The sequence below is a fragment of the Oncorhynchus clarkii genome, chromosome 16 (assembly GCF_045791955.1).
Source record: "Oncorhynchus clarkii lewisi isolate Uvic-CL-2024 chromosome 16, UVic_Ocla_1.0, whole genome shotgun sequence".
In the NCBI taxonomy this organism is placed as follows: domain Eukaryota; kingdom Metazoa; phylum Chordata; class Actinopteri; order Salmoniformes; family Salmonidae; genus Oncorhynchus; species Oncorhynchus clarkii.
The window spans coordinates 1,544,054-1,559,817 of NC_092162.1; the positions used below are offsets into that span (position 1 = coordinate 1,544,054).

Consider the following 15,764-nt stretch of genomic DNA (forward strand, 5'->3'; position numbering starts at 1 on the left):
GTCCTCGCTCGTTGACCCTAGTCCTCGCTCATTGCTCAGAGTCCTCGCTCGTTGCCCCGAGTCCTCGCTCGTTGACCCGAGTCCTCGCTCGTTGCCCCGAGTCCTCGCTCGTTGCCCCGAGTCCTCGCTAGTTGCCCCGAGTCCTCGCTCCTTGACCCTAGTCCTCGCTCGTTGCCCCGAGTCCTCGCCCGTTGCCCCGAGTCCTCGCCCGTTGCCCCGAGTCCTCGCTCGTTGACCCTAGTCCTCGCTCATTGCTCAGAGTCCTCGCTCGTTGCCCCGAGTCCTCGCTCGTTGACCCGAGTCCTCGCTCGTTGCCCCGAGTCCTCGCTCGTTGACCCGAGTCCTCGCTCGTTGCCCCGAGTCCTCGCTCGTTGCCCCGAGTCCTCGCTCGTTGACCCGAGTCCTCGCTCGTTGACCCGAGTCCTCGCTCGTTAACCCGACTCCCTACTATTATCCTTGATTTGTGTTAAACTGTTGTTTATCATTGACATGTCCGTCATTTATCAGATACTATTATCCAGAGTCACATCTCAGTTATAGTATGAACATCAATAAAGTAGCCATCAGCTGTTAGTAATAAAAGACAAATGAGAATGTAAGTTTCTTGGTGTTAAGATAGTCTTCATATATCTGTGGTATTATTCACTCACTGCTCTGAACTCATTTGAATCTCTTGTTCGTCTTCACTAATCTGTGTGGTATTATTGACTCCCTTCCACTCCGTGTCCCCTCCCTCCCCCTCTCTCTCTCTTCAGACTCCGGAGGAGCCGCCCTACCTGACAGTGGGCACTGATGTCAGCGCCAAGTACAGAGGTGCTTTCTGTGAGGCCAAGATTAAGACTGCCAAGAGACTGGTCAAGGCCAAGGTAATACACTGTTAATGGCCTAGTGGTAGTGCTGTTGGTAATACAATATAATGATCTATTAAACTGTTGATGAGGTTGTAGCTGTTTAACCAGGGAACTAGTTAATGGTAGGTAATTGGTTAGTAACTTGGTCTAGTTTAGACCAGGATGAAACAAACTGTGTGTGATTGATAAAAGGTGCCGGTCAATGAGAGATTAGCCCTGTCAGAGGTTCTCATCCCTTACGGTGCCGGTCAATGAGAGATTAGCCCAGTCAGAGGTTCTCATCCCTTAAGGTGCCGGTCAATGAGAGATTAGCCATGTCAGAGGTTCTCATCCCTTACAGTGCCGGTCAATGAGAGATTAGCCCTGTCAGAGGTTCTCATCCCTTACGGTGCCGTCTACTCTCGTCTCTCTCTCTTACAGTGCTGTCACCTCCGTCTAATGTCGTCTCTCTCTCTCTTACGGTGCCGTCACCTCCGTCTACTGTCGTCTCTCTCCCTTACGGTGCCGTCACCTCCGTCTACCTTCGTCTCTCTCTCCCTTACGGTGCCGTCACCTCCGTCTACTGTCGTCTCTCTCTCCCTTACGGTGCCGTCACCTCCGTCTACTGTCGTCTCTCTCTCCCTTACGGTGCCGTCACCTCTGTCTACTGCCGTCTCTCTCTCCCTTACGGTGCCGTCACCTCCGTCTACTGCCGCCTCTCTCTCCCTTACGGTGCCGTCACCTCCGTCTACTGCCGCCTCTCTCTCCCTTACGGTGCCGTCTACTGTCGTCTCTCTCTCCTTACGGTGCCGTTTACTGTCGTCTCTCTCTCCCTTACGGTGCCGTCACCTCCGTCTACTGTCGTCTCTCTCTCCTTACGGTGCCGTCACCTCCGTCTACTGTCGTCTCTCTCTCCCTTACGGTGCCGTCACCTCCGTCTACTGTCGTCTCTCTCTCCTTACGGTGCTGTCACCTCCGTCTACTGTCGTCTCTCTCTCCCTTACGGTGCCGTCTACTGTCGTCTCTCTCTCCCTTACGGTGCCATCACCTCGTCTACTGTCGTCTCTCTCTCCCTTACGGTGCCGTCACCTCCGTCTACTGTCGTCTCTCTCCCTTTCTGAGCACTGATGGAGGGATTGTGCATTCCTGGTGTGACTCGGGCAGATGTTGTTGCCATCCTGTACCTGTCCTGCAGGTGTGATGTTCGGATGTACCGATCCTGTGCAGGTGTTACACGTGGTCTGCCACTGCGAGGACGATCAGCTGTCTGTCCAGTCTCCCTGTAGCGCTGTCTTAGGCGTCTTACAGTACGAACATTGCAGTTATTGCCCTGGCCACATCTGCAGTCCTCATGCCTCCTTGCAGCATGTCTAAGGCACGTTCACGCAGATGAGCAGGGACCCTGGGCATCTTTCTTTTGGTGTTTTTTTTCAGAGTCTGTAGAAAGACCTCTTTAGTTTCCTACGTTTTCATAACTGTGACCTTAATTGCCTACCGTCTGTTAGCTGTTATTGTCTTAACAACCGTTCCACAGGTGCATGTTCATTAATTGTTTATGGTTCATTGCATGGAAAACAGTGTTTAACTTCTTGTTGCACGGTAGCATCCCACCTGGCCAACATCCGGTGAAATTGCAGAGCGCGAAATTCAAAAAATCCAAAATCTAATATTTTACATTCTTGAAAATATATGTGTTATACATCAAAATAAAGCTTAACTTCTTGTTAATCCAGCCGCTGTGTCATATTTCAAAAAGGCTTTATGGTGAAAGCAGACCATGCGATTATCTGAGGACAGCGCCCCGCATACAAACACATGAAAATCATATTTCAACCAGGCAGGTGTTCCACAAGTCAGAAATAGCGATATAATTAATGCCTTACCTTTGAAGATCTTCTTCTGTTGGCACTCCAAAAGGTCCCAGAAACATCACAAATGGTCCTTTTGTTCGATAATGTCCTTCTTTATGTCCCAAAAATGTCAATTTATTTGGCGCGTTTGATTCAGTACACCGGTTTCAACTCGCCCAACATGCCTACAAAGTATCTAATAAGTTACCTATAAACTTGGTCCAAACATTTCAAACAATGTTCTTAATTCAACCTCATGTACCCTAACTGGATGATCTTCAGAGATAGATGGGAGGGGTTGAATGGAGCTTAATGGTGGGACTGGATGATCTTCAGAGATAGATGGGAGGGATTGAATGGAGCTTAATGGTCGGACTGGATGATCTTCAGAGATAGATGGGAGGGGTTGAATGGAGCTGAAGGGTGGGACTAATAACAACAAGACAACTCATGTAAAATATACCGTGTCTGTAAAATATATATAGATTCAGAACTTTTGTCAAACAGGGTGGACATCATAAATAGATGGGAGAGGTTGAGGGTAGAGGAATGGCAGGATTTAAGATGAACAAAATATAACCATTGTAAAATATACTGTGTCCGTAAAACGTATATAGTGTGTATAAGCTGGAAGTATAAGCCTAAGTGTTATTGTCCATTAGTTTTCTCCAGTTAGGGGGCTAGGGAAAATAATAAAGGAAAATATATTTAAAAAATATCTATATGCAGTACCAGTCAAAGTTTGGACACACCTACTCATTCCAGGGTTTTTCTTAATTTTTTACTATTTTCAACAATGTAGAATTTCTTTCCTTCTTAATGCATTTGAGCCAGTCAGTTGTGTTGTGACTAGATAGGGTTGTATACAGAAGATAGCCCTATTTGGTAAAAGACCAAGTCTATATTATGGCAAGCTCAAATAAGTAAAGGGAAACGACAGTCCGTCATTACTTTAAGACATGAAGGTCAGTCAATACGGAAAGTTTCAAGGACTTTGAAAGTTTCTTCAAGTGCAGTTGCAAAAACCATTGAGCACTATAATGAATCTGACTCTCATGAGGACCACCACAAGAAAAGAAGACCCAGAGTTACCTCTGCTGCAGAGGATAAGTTCATTAGAGAGTTAACTGGCTCTCATGAGGACCGCCACAGGAAAGGAGACCCAGAGTTACCTCTGCTGCAGAGGATAAGTTCAAGTAATATCTCAACATCAACTGTTCATTGGAGACTTTGTGAATCAGGCCTTCCTGGTCGAATTGCTGCAACAAAACCACTACTAATGGACACCAATAAGAAGAAGAGACTTGCCTGGGCCAAGAAACATGAGCAATGGGCATTAGACCGGTGGAAATCTGTCTTTTGGTCTAATGAGTCCGAATTTGAGATTTTTGGTTCTAATCGCTGTGTCTTTGTGAGACGCAGAGTAGGTGAACGGATAATCTCCGCATGTGTGTTTCCCACCGTGAAGCATGGAGGAGGAGGTGTGTGTTTCCCACCGTGAAGCATGGAGGAGGAGGTGTGATGATGTGGGGGTGCTTTGATGGTGACACTGTCAGTGATTTATTTAGAATTCAAGGCACACTTAACCAGCATAGCTACCACAGCATTCTGCAGCCACACGCCATCCCATCTGGTTTGCGCTTAGAGTGACTATCATTTGGTTTTCAACAGGACAATAACCCAACACACATCCAGGCGGTGTAAGGGCTATTTTACCAAGATGGAGAGTGATGGAGTGCTGCATCAGATGACCTGGCCTCCACAATCACCCAACTTCAACCAAATTGGTTGGTTTGGGATGAATTGGACCTTTAGAGTGAAGGAAAAGCAGCCAACATGTGCTCAGTATATGTGGGAACTCCTTCAAGACTGTTGGAAAAGCATTCCAGGTGAAGCTGGTCGAGCAAATGCCAAGAGTGTGCACAGCTGTCATCAATGCAAAGGGTGGCTACTGTAAAGAATCTCAAATATAAAATATATTTTGATTTGTTGGTTACTAGATGATTCCATATGTGTTATTTCATAGTTTTGATGTCTTCACTATTATTCTACAATGTAGAACATAGTAAAAAATAAAGAAAAACCCTTGAACGAGTGGGTGTGTCCAAACTTTTGACTGGTACTGAATATCTCGCTAGCGAGTTTCCTTTTTAGACAGTTGTTATCAAGACAGTGGTTATGATCGTCACTGTTTACTGGCAACAATTTTTGGATTCCGTTTTTCCGTTAACCGACATCTGTTATAACAAAGTTATAACACGTCGTTCGGGAAAATTCATAAATTTTCAGGCGCTCTGGCACTCTCTTACTAAAGTGCTCTGTGGTAGAATGCCTATCGATTCTCACAGTGTGAAAGCAGCTCGGGCCGTCTCTCACGTCTCGTCTCATCTCATCTCACCCGTCCCAGTCCTGGAGAGACAACGACGTCGTGACTATCTGTCAGGTTTTGAGTTGGTTTGATGAGGTAGGAGCAGGAGGTCAGATGAGGGCGTGAATTGTTTGTTTACTGACATTACTAACTCTCTAACCTTCCTCTCCCCCCTCTTCCTCTTCAGGTGACCTTTAAACCAGACCTGACCACAGCAGAGGTCCATGATGACAGCATCCAAGGCCCTCTGAAGGTACGAGACCGGCCAGGCCAGCCTCAGGCCACTACTGTTGTCTTAACCTCTTCATTACAAATGTATCTTTTCAAGTCTACATGAAGTGATCAGGACTTAGTCACCATAGCCAGATAAATGTCAGCCAGTATTGAATGTTAACAGCAGTATGTCTGGTCTGTCAGGTTGGTGCTGTAGTAGAGGTGAAGAACCCTGATGGAGTGTACCAGGAAGCTTCCATCAACAAGTTGACTGACTGCAGTATATACACTGTTGGTGAGTCAAGTCTTTTTCTCTATCTTTTTATTGGTACTTGTCACTGTATATACTGTTGGTGAGTCCCTGGTGGGGACTATCACTATATATACTGTTGGTGAGTCCCTGGTGGGGACTATCACTATATATACTGTTGATGAGTCCCTGGTGGGGACTATCACTATATATACTGTTGGTGAGCACTGTTTGGTTCTATCACTATATATACTGTTGGTGAGTCCCTGGCGGGGACTATCACTATATATACTGTTGGTGAGCACTGTTTGGTTCTGTCTGTCACTATATATACTGTTGGTGAGCACTGTTTGGTTCTATCGCTATATATACTGTTGGTGAGTCCCTGGCGGGAACTATCACTGTATATACTGTTGGTGAGTCCCTGGCGGGGACTAAAACTATATATACTGTTGGTGAGTCCCTGGCGGGGACTATCGCTATATATACTGTTGGTGAGCACTGTTTGGTTCTATCACTATATATACTGTTGGTGAGCACTGTTTGGTTCTATCACTATATATACTGTTGGTGAGCACTGTTTAGTTCTATCACTATATATACTGTTGGTGAGCACTGTTTGGTTCTATCACTATATATACTGTTGGTGAGCACTGTTTGGTTCTGTCTATCACTATATGTACTGTTGGTGAGCACTGTTTGGTTCTGTCTATCACTATATATACTGTTGGTGAGCACTGTTTGGTTCTGTCTATCACTATATATACTGGTGGTGAGCACTGTTTGGTTCTGTCTGTCACTGTATATACTGTTGGTGAGCACTGTTTGGTTCTATCACTATATATACTGTTGGTGAGCACTGTTTAGTTCTATCACTATATATACTGTTGGTGAGCACTGTTTGGTTCTATCACTATATATACTGTTGGTGAGCACTGTTTGGTTCTGTCTATCACTATATGTACTGTTGGTGAGCACTGTTTGGTTCTGTCTATCACTATATATACTGGTGGTGAGCACTGTTTGGTTCTGTCTGTCACTGTATATACTGTTGGTGAGCACTGTTTGGTTCTATCACTATATATACTGTTGGTGAGCACTGTTTGGTTCTATCACTATATATACTGTTGGTGAGCACTGTTTGGTTCGGTCTATCACTGTATATACTGTTGGTGAGCACTGTTTGGTTCTGTCTGTCACTATATATACTGTTGGTGAGCACTGTTTGGTTCTATCACTATATATACTGTTGGTGAGCACTGCTTGGTTCTATCACTATATATACTGTTGGTGAGCACTGTTTAGTTCTATCACTATATATACTGTTGGTGAGCACTTTGGTTCTGTCACTATATATACTGTTGGTGAGCACTGTTTAGTTCTATCACTATATATACTGTTGGTGAGCACTGTTTGGTTCGGTCTATCACTATATATACTGTTGGTGAGCACTGTTTGGTTCGGTCTATCACTGTATATACTGTTGGTGAGCACTGTTTGGTTCTGTCTGTCACTATATACACTGTTGGTGAGCACTGTTTGGTTCTGTCTGTCACTATATATACTGTTGGTGAGCACTGTTTGGTTCTGTCTGTCACTATATATACTGTTGGTGAGCACTGTTTGGTTCTGTCTGTCACTATATATACTGTTGGTGAGCATGTTTGGTTCTGTCACTATATATACTGTTGGTGAGCATGTTTGGTTCTGTCACTATATATACTGTTGGTGAGCACTGTTTGGTTCTATCACTATATATACTGTTGGTGAGCACTGTTTGGTTCTATCACTATACAGTGGGGCAAAAAAGTATTTTGTCAGCCACCAATTGTGCAAGTTCTCCCACTTAAAAAGATGAGAGAGGCCTGTAATTTCCATCATCGGTACACTTCAACTATGACAGACAAAATTATTTTAAAAAATCCAGAAAATCACATTGTAGGATTTTTAATGAATTTATTTGCAAATTATGGTGGAAAATAAGTATTTGGTCACCTACAAACAAGCAAGATTTCTGGCTCTCACAGACCTGTAACTTCTTCTTTAAGAGGCTCCTCTGTCCTCCACTCGTTACCTGTATTAATGGCACCTGTTTGAACTTGTTATCAGTATAAAAGACACCTGTCCACAACCTCAAACAGTCACACCCATGCACATACACACACCGACACAACACAAACACACACATACGATGCATTCGATAAGTATTCAGACCCCTTGACTTGTTCCACATTTTGTTACATTACAGCCTTATTCTAAAATGGATTAAACTATATACCTCATACTGACAAAGCGAAAACGGGTATTTACAATGTTTACTAAATACATTTACATATTTACAGAAGTTTTCATACCCTTCTATTATGAGAATTGAAATTGAGGCTCATCCTGTTTCCATTGATAATTATTGAGATGTTTCTACAACTTGATTAGAGTCCACCTGTGGTACATTCAATTGATTTAAAATCACATCTTATTGTTCACATACACATATTTAGCAGATGTTATTGCAGGTGTACTCCCTGTTCACCCATGACTGTGTGGCCATGCACGCCCCCAACTCAATCATCAAGTTTGCAGACGACACTACAGTGGTAGGCTTGATTACCAACAACAACGAGACTGCCTACAGGGAGGAGGTGAGGGCCCTCGGAGTGTGGTGTCAGGAAAATAACCTCACACTCAACGTCAACAAAACAAAGGAGATTATCGTGGACTTAAGGAAACAGCAGAGGGAGCACCCCCCTATCCACATTGACGGGACAGTAGTGGAGAAGGTGGAAAGTCACGGACAAACTGAAATGGTCCACCCACACAGACAGCGTGGTGAAGAAGGCGCAGCAGCGCCTCTTCAACCTCAGGAGGCTGAAGAAATTCAGCTTGTCACCAAAAACTTTTACAGATGCACAATCGAGAGCATCCTGTCGGGCTGTATCACTGCCTGGTACGGCAACTGCACCGCCCTCAACTGCAGGCCTCTCCAGAGGGTGGTGCGGTCTGCACAACGCATCACCGGGGGCAAACTACCTGCCCTCCAGAACACCTACACCACCCGATGTCACAGGAAGGCCAAAAAGATCATCAAGGACCCGAGCCACGGCCTGTTCACCCCAATATCATCCAGAAGTCTAGGTCAGTACAGGTGCATCAAAGCTGGGACAGAGAGACTGAAAAACAGCTTCTATCTCAAGGCCATCAGACTGTGAAATAGCCACCACTGGCCGGCTAACACCTGATTACTCAACCCTGCATCTTAGAGGCTGCTGCCTGATATAGAGTGCATTCAGGAAGTATTCAGACCTTTCAACTTTTTCCACATTTTGTTATGTTATGATTCTAAAATGGATTACATTATTTTTTTCCCCTCATCAATCTACCTACAATACTCCATAACGACAAAGCGAAAACAGTTTTTTACGGCGGTGCAGTTGCCGTACCAGGCGGTGATATAGCCTGACGGGATGCTCTCAATTGTGCATCTGTAAGGCTTTGTGAGGGTCTTAGGTGACAAGCCACATTTCTTCAGGTTCCTGAGGTTGAAGAGACACTGTTGTGTCTTCTTCACCATGCTGTCTGTGTGGGTGGACCATTTCAGGTTGTCAGTGATGTGTACGCTGAGGAACTTAAAACTCCACTACTGTCCCATAGATGTGGATAGGGTGGTGCTCCCTCTGCTGTTTCCTGAAGTCCTCTATCATCTCCTTTGTTTTGTTGACGTTGAGTGACAGGTTATTTTCCTGGCACCACACTCCCAGGGCATCACCCCCTCTCTGTGGGCTGCCTCGTCATTGTTGGTAATCAGGTCTACAACTGTTGTGTCGTCTGCAAACTTGATGATTGAGCTGGAGGCGTGGCCACGCAGTCATGGGTGAACAGGGAGAACAGGAGGGGGCTGAGTAAGCACCCTTGTGGGGCCCCAGTGTTGAAGACCCAGTTGCACAGGGGGGAGTTCAGACCCAGGACCCAGAGCTTAATGATGAGCTTGGAGGGTACTATGGTGTTGAAGGCTGAGCTATAGTCAATGAACAGCATTTTTACATAGGAATACTCTTGTCCAGATGGGATATGGCAGTGCAATGGCGATTGGATCACCTGTGGATCTGTAGGGGTGGTAAGCAAGTTGAAGTGGGTCTAGGGTGTCAGGTAAGGTAGAGCTGATATGATGATAGAAGTGAGTACTACGGGGCAATAGTAATTTAGTTCAGTTACCTTTCCTTTCTTGGGAACAGGAACAATGGTGGACATCTTGAAGCAAGTGGTAACAGCAGACTGGGATAGGGAGTGATTAAATATGTCCGTAAACACTCCAGCCAGCTGGTCTGAGCATGCTCTGAGGACGCGGCTAGGGATGCCGTCTGTGCAGGTAGCCCTGCGAGGGTTAACATGCTTAAATGTCTTACTCACAGAACCCACCTTGGCCGCGTCGGTGGTACTGTGGTATCCTCAAAGCGGGCGAAGGTGTTTAGTTTGTCCGGGAGGAAGAACCTTCCACCGAAGGTTAACAACCATCTCTGTAGCACTCCACCAATCAGGCCTTTATGGTAGCGTGGCCACTCCTCAGTAAAAGGAACATACAAGATTCTCTGGTCTGATGAAACCAAGATTGAAGTCTTTGGCCTGAATGATAAGCACCACGTCTGGAGGAAACCTGGCACCATCCCTACAGTGAAGCATGGTGGTGGCAGCATCATTGTTTTTCAGCAGCAGGGACTGGGAGACTAGTCAGGATCGAGGGAAAGATGAATGAAGCAAAGTACAGAGAGATCCTTGATGAAAACCTGCTCCAGAGCGCTCAGCATCTCAGACTGGGGCGAAGGTTCACCTTCCAACCGGACAATGAACCTAACCACACAGACAAGACAACGCAGGAGTAACTAGCTGTGCAGCGACTCTCCCCATCCAACCTGACAGCTTGAAGAGAAGAATGGGTTTAACTTCCCAAATACAGGTGTGCCAAGCTTGTAGTGTCATTCCCAAGAAGACTGGAGGCTGTAATCACTGAAACGCCAAAGGTGCTTCAACAAAGAACCAAGAAGGCCCTTTTCCCTTTATTCAGATTACAACTGCTCACTTTTGGTTATTTGAAAACAAAATCACCTCCAAAATATAGTTATTTTTTTAAACAAGCCAGTTTGAAAATACATAACAAATAACACAGCAAATATTGTGGTTAAACTCAAATATACTAATTAAGTAAATATATATATAAATATATATATATCGAAAAATAATGTTTTTTTTTAATCAATGTATATATAAAGAAAAGGTATAATTTTTGTGAATGATATCATAAATAGGACGGGTGGAGTTATGTCACACATGCAGCTAACACAAATATATGGAAATGTCTGCTCTACCCAAAATTACAACCAACTAATTGCAGCATTACCACAAAACTGGAAGAGGCAAGTAGAAGGGGAAAAAAATAAGGAACTTGTATGTCGGCCCTGTATTAAAGAACATAAATGGTTAGAGAAAAGTGTGATAAATAAAAACATATACCTATTTAATTTAAGGAACAAAAAACTGACCGCTGTGGGTTTATGAACTGACTTGCAAAGTGACGCCAGATTCACAACTTAGAATTTTTCTATTTAAATTATTATTCACAATTCTTGCAACAATAGAATGTTATATATGTATGCACGGCCAGGTGGACTGGGGAGGAGTCATCAGGCCAGGTAGTCCTGAGGCATGGTCCTAGGGGAGAGAGGGGGAGAGAGAGAGTAAACGAGAGAATTAGAGGGAGCGTACTTAAATTCACACAGGACTCCAGATGAGACAGGAGTCCACCTGGTCGTGCTGCTGCTCCAGTTTCAACTGTTCTGCCTGAACCTTGATATGGTCACTAATGTAACCAGGAGGAGAGGCGTCATTTAACACCGTCCGCCATGTTTCAGTCAGGTAAATCACATCAAGGTTATGATCAGTGATTAGTTCATTGACTATGAGTGCCTTGGAAGTGAAGGATGTAACATTAAGTAGTTTCCTATGTGAGGTATCGCAATCTCTTTCAATAACGACAGGAAATGGAGGAGGTTTTTATTCCAGTGAGAATGCAAAGGCAAACACCGTCATGTTTAGTTTTTCCCAACCTAGATTGAGGCACAGACACGGTCTCAATGGGGATAGCTGAGCTGACTACACGGACTGTGTTAGTGGCAGACTCCACTAAGCTGGCAGGCTGGCTAACAGCCTGCTGCCTTGCCTGCACCCTATCTTATTGTGGAGCTAGAGGAGTTAGAGCCCTGTCTATGTTCGTAGATAAGATGAGAGCACCCCTCCAGCTAGGATGGAGTCCGTCACTCCTCAGCAGGTCAGGCTTGGTTCTGTTTGTGGGTGAGTCCCAGAAAGAGGGCCAGTTATCTACAAATTCTACATTTTGGGAAGGGCAGAAAACAGTTTTCAACCAGCGATTGAGTTGTGAGACTCTGCTGTAGAGCTCATCACTCCCCCTAACTAGGAGTGGGCCAGAGACAATTACTCGATGCCGACACATCTTTCTAGCTCATTTACATGCTGAGGCTATGTTGCGCTTGGTGACCTCTGACTGTTTCATCCTAACATCGTTGGTGCCGACGTGGATAACAATATCTCTATACTCTCTACACTCGCCAGTTTTAGCTTTAGCCAGCACCATCTTTAGATTAGCCTTAACGTTGGTAGCCCTGCCCCCTGGTAAACAGTGTATGATCGCTGGATGATTCATTTTAAGTCTAATACTGCCGGTAATGGAGTCGCCAATGACTAGGGTTTTACATTAGTCAGAGCTAATGGTGGGAGGCTTCGGCATCTCAGACCCCGTAACGGGAGGAGTAGAGACAAGAGAAGGCTCGGCCTCTGACTCCGACTCGCTGCTTAATGGGGAAAACCGGTTGAAAGTTTCTGTCGGCTGAATGAGAGACACCGGTTGAGCATTCCTACAGCATTTCCCTCCAGAAGCCATGAGAAAGTTGTCCGGCTGTGGGGACCGTGCGAGGGGATTTATACCAACGTTACTATCTGTACTTACTGGTGGCACAGACACTGTTTCATCCTTTCCTACACTTAAAGTACCCTTGCCTAACGATTGCGTCTGAAGCTGGGCTTGCAGCTCAGATATCCTCGCCAGGCGATAGTTCTCCTTGTGAGACTGTGTCCAAAAGGGTCCTATTCACAATATGGGACCTCATCAAAAGTAGTGCACTATAACGGGAATAGGGCCCTGGTCTATAGTAGTGCACTATAACGGGAATAGGGCCCTGGTCTATAGTAGTGCACTATATAGGGAATAGGGTCCTGGTCTATAGGAGTGCACTATAACGGGAATTGGGCCCTGGTCTACAGTAGTGTACTATATAGGGAATAGGGCCCTGGTCTACAGTAGTGTACTATAACGGGAATAGGGCCCTGGTCTATAGTAGTGCACTATATAGGGAATAGGGCCCTGGTCTATAGTAGTGCACTATAACGGGAATTGGGTGTGTAGAGTAGATGCCATGGTCTTTATTCTGCCTAACTGCTCTTTCCTCTCTCCCTCTCTCCAGTGTTTGATGATGGTGACGAGAAGACACTGAGGCGTTCCTCTCTCTGCCTGAAGGGAGCGCGTCACTTTGCAGAGAGCGAGGCAAGTCTCTGTTGAACTTTACCTCCATTTTACTACAGTCCTCGGCTGTGTTCCAAACGACCCCCTATTCCCCATAGAGCTCTAGTCAAGAGTAGTGCACCAAGTAGGGAATAGGGGGCCATCTGGAACATACGCTGACATTTTATCTGGGAAACAGCTCTTCCCTCAGTCACTTCCTGCTCTTTTTCAATCTTTTAGCCAACAGACACATGTGATCTCCCTCTTCACTTGCTGATTTTCTGCCAAGGCTGTTTGTTCATTAATAATCAAAGTGAAGTGAAGCTTCAGTTGTTTTGTTTTTTAAATGCAGCAGAGAATGTTTTCAGCCACTCTGCTGAATGTCAGTACCCTCATCAACATGGTGCTGTAGAAAATCACTTATTTTTTGTTCTTTCCTCATTTAATACAGTTGTTTACATACACTTAGGTTGGAGTCATTAAAACTCGTTTTTCAACCACTCCACACATTTCTTGTTAACAAACTATAGTTTTTGGCAAGTCGGTTAGGACATCTACTTTGTGCAGGACACAAGTCATTTTTCCAACAATTGTTTACAGACAGATTATTTCACTTATAATTCACTGTATCACAATTCCAGTGGGTCAGAAGTTTACATACACTAAGTTGACTGTGCCTTTAAACAGCTTGGAACATTTCAGAAAATTATGTCATGGCTTTAGAAGCTTTTGATAGGCTAATTGACATCATTTGAGTCAATTGGAGGTGTACCTTTGGATGTATTTCAAGGCCTACCTTCAAACTCAGTGCCTCTTTGCTTGACATCATGGGAAAATCAAAAGAAATCAGCCAAGACTTCAGAAAACAATTGTAGACCTCCACAAGTCTGGTTCATCCTTGGGAGCAATTTCCAAACGCCTGAAGGTACCATGTTCATCAAACAATAGTACACAAGTATGAACACCATGGGACCACGCAGCCGTCATACCGCTCAGGAAGGAGACGTGTTCTGTCTCCTAGAGATTAACGTACTTTGGTGCGAAAAGTGCAAATCAATCCCAGAACAACAGCAAAGTACCTTGTGAAGATAGATGCTGGAGGAAACAGGTACAAAAGTATCTATATCCACAGTAAAACAAGTCCTATATCGACATAACCTGAAATGCCGCTCACCAAGGAAGAAGCCACTGCTCCAAAACACCATCCCAACCGTGAAGCACGGGGTTGGCAGCATCATGTTGTGGGGGTGCTTTGCTGCAGGATGGTCTGGTGCACTTCACAAAATAGATGGCATCATGAGGCAGGAAAAGTATGTGGATATATTGAAGCAACATCTCAAGTCAGGAAGTTAAAGCTTGGTCACAAATGGGTCTTCCAAATGGATAATGACCCAAAGCATACTTCCAAAGTTGTGGCAAAATGGCTTAAGGACAACAAAGTCGAGGTATTGGAGTGGCCATCACAAAGTCCTGACCTCAATCCTATAGAAAATTTGTGGGCAGAACTGAAAAAGCGTGTGCAAGCAAGGAGGCCTACAAACCTGACTCATTTCCACCAGCTCTGTCAGGAGGAATGGGCCAAAATTCACCCAATTTATTGTGGGAAGCTTGTGGAAGGCAACCCAAAAAGTTTGACCCAAGTTAAACAATTTAAAGGCAATGCTACCAATTCCTAATTGTGTGTATGAAAACTTCTGACCCACTGGGAATGTGATGAAAGAAATAAAAGCTGAAATTAATCATTCTCTCTAATATTATTCTGACATTTCACATTCTTAAAATAAAGTGGTGATCCTAACTGACCTAAGACAGGGCATTTTTATTAAGATTAAATGTCAGGAATTGTGAAAAACTGAGTTAAAATGTATTTGGCTAAGGTGTATGTACAGTGCCTTGCGAAAGTATTCGGCCCCCTTGAACTTTGCGACCTTTTGCCACATTTCAAGCTTCAAACATAAAGATATAAAACTTTATTTTTTTGTGAAGAATCAACAACAAGTGGGACACAATCATGAAGTGGAACGACATTTATTGGATATTTCAAACTTTTTTAACAAATCAAAAACTGAAAAATTGGGCGTGCAAAATTATTCAGCCCCCTTAAGTTAATACTTTGTAGCGCCACCTTTTGCTGTGATTACAGCTGTAAGTCGCTTGGGGTATGTCTCTATCAGTTTTGCACATCGAGAGACTGACATTTTTTCCCATTCCTCCTTGCAAAACAGCTCGAGCTCAGTGAGGTTGGATGGAGAGCATTTGTGAACAGCAGTTTTCAGTTCTTTCCACAGATTCTCGATTGGATTCAGGTCTGGACTTTGACTTGGCCATTCTAACACCTGGATATGTTTATTTTTGAACCATTCCATTGTAGATTTTGCTTTATGTTTTGGATCATTGTCTTGTTGGAAGACAAATCTCCGTCCCAGTCTCAGGTCTTTTGCAGACTCCATCAGGTTTTCTTCCAGAATGGTCCTGTATTTGGCTCCATCCATCTTCCCATCAATTTTAACCATCTTCCCTGTCCCTGCTGAAGAAAAGCAGGCCCAAACCATGATGCTGCCACCACCATGTTTGACAGTGGGGATGGTGTGTTCAGCTGTGTTGCTTTTACGCCAAACATAACGTTTTGCATTGTTGCCAAAAAGTTCAATTTTGGTTTCATCTGACCAGAGCACCTTCTTCCACATGT

General features: G+C 44.4%; 1 protein-coding gene across 6 annotated transcripts in view; it reads left to right on the top strand.

Annotated features, from left to right (window-relative positions):
- The window catches only part of LOC139367858 (AT-rich interaction domain 4B), a 167,817-nt gene that overhangs the window by 42,643 nt on the left and 109,410 nt on the right, over positions 1-15,764 (top strand). For all 6 annotated transcript variants that reach the window (XM_071106192.1, XM_071106194.1, XM_071106195.1 and 3 more), the window contains exons 3-6: positions 756-866; positions 5,236-5,301; positions 5,466-5,556; positions 13,038-13,117. In XM_071106192.1, coding sequence (XP_070962293.1) covers positions 756-866; positions 5,236-5,301; positions 5,466-5,556; positions 13,038-13,117 — 348 coding nt within the window. The remainder of the gene's footprint in view (positions 1-755; positions 867-5,235; positions 5,302-5,465; positions 5,557-13,037; positions 13,118-15,764) is intronic.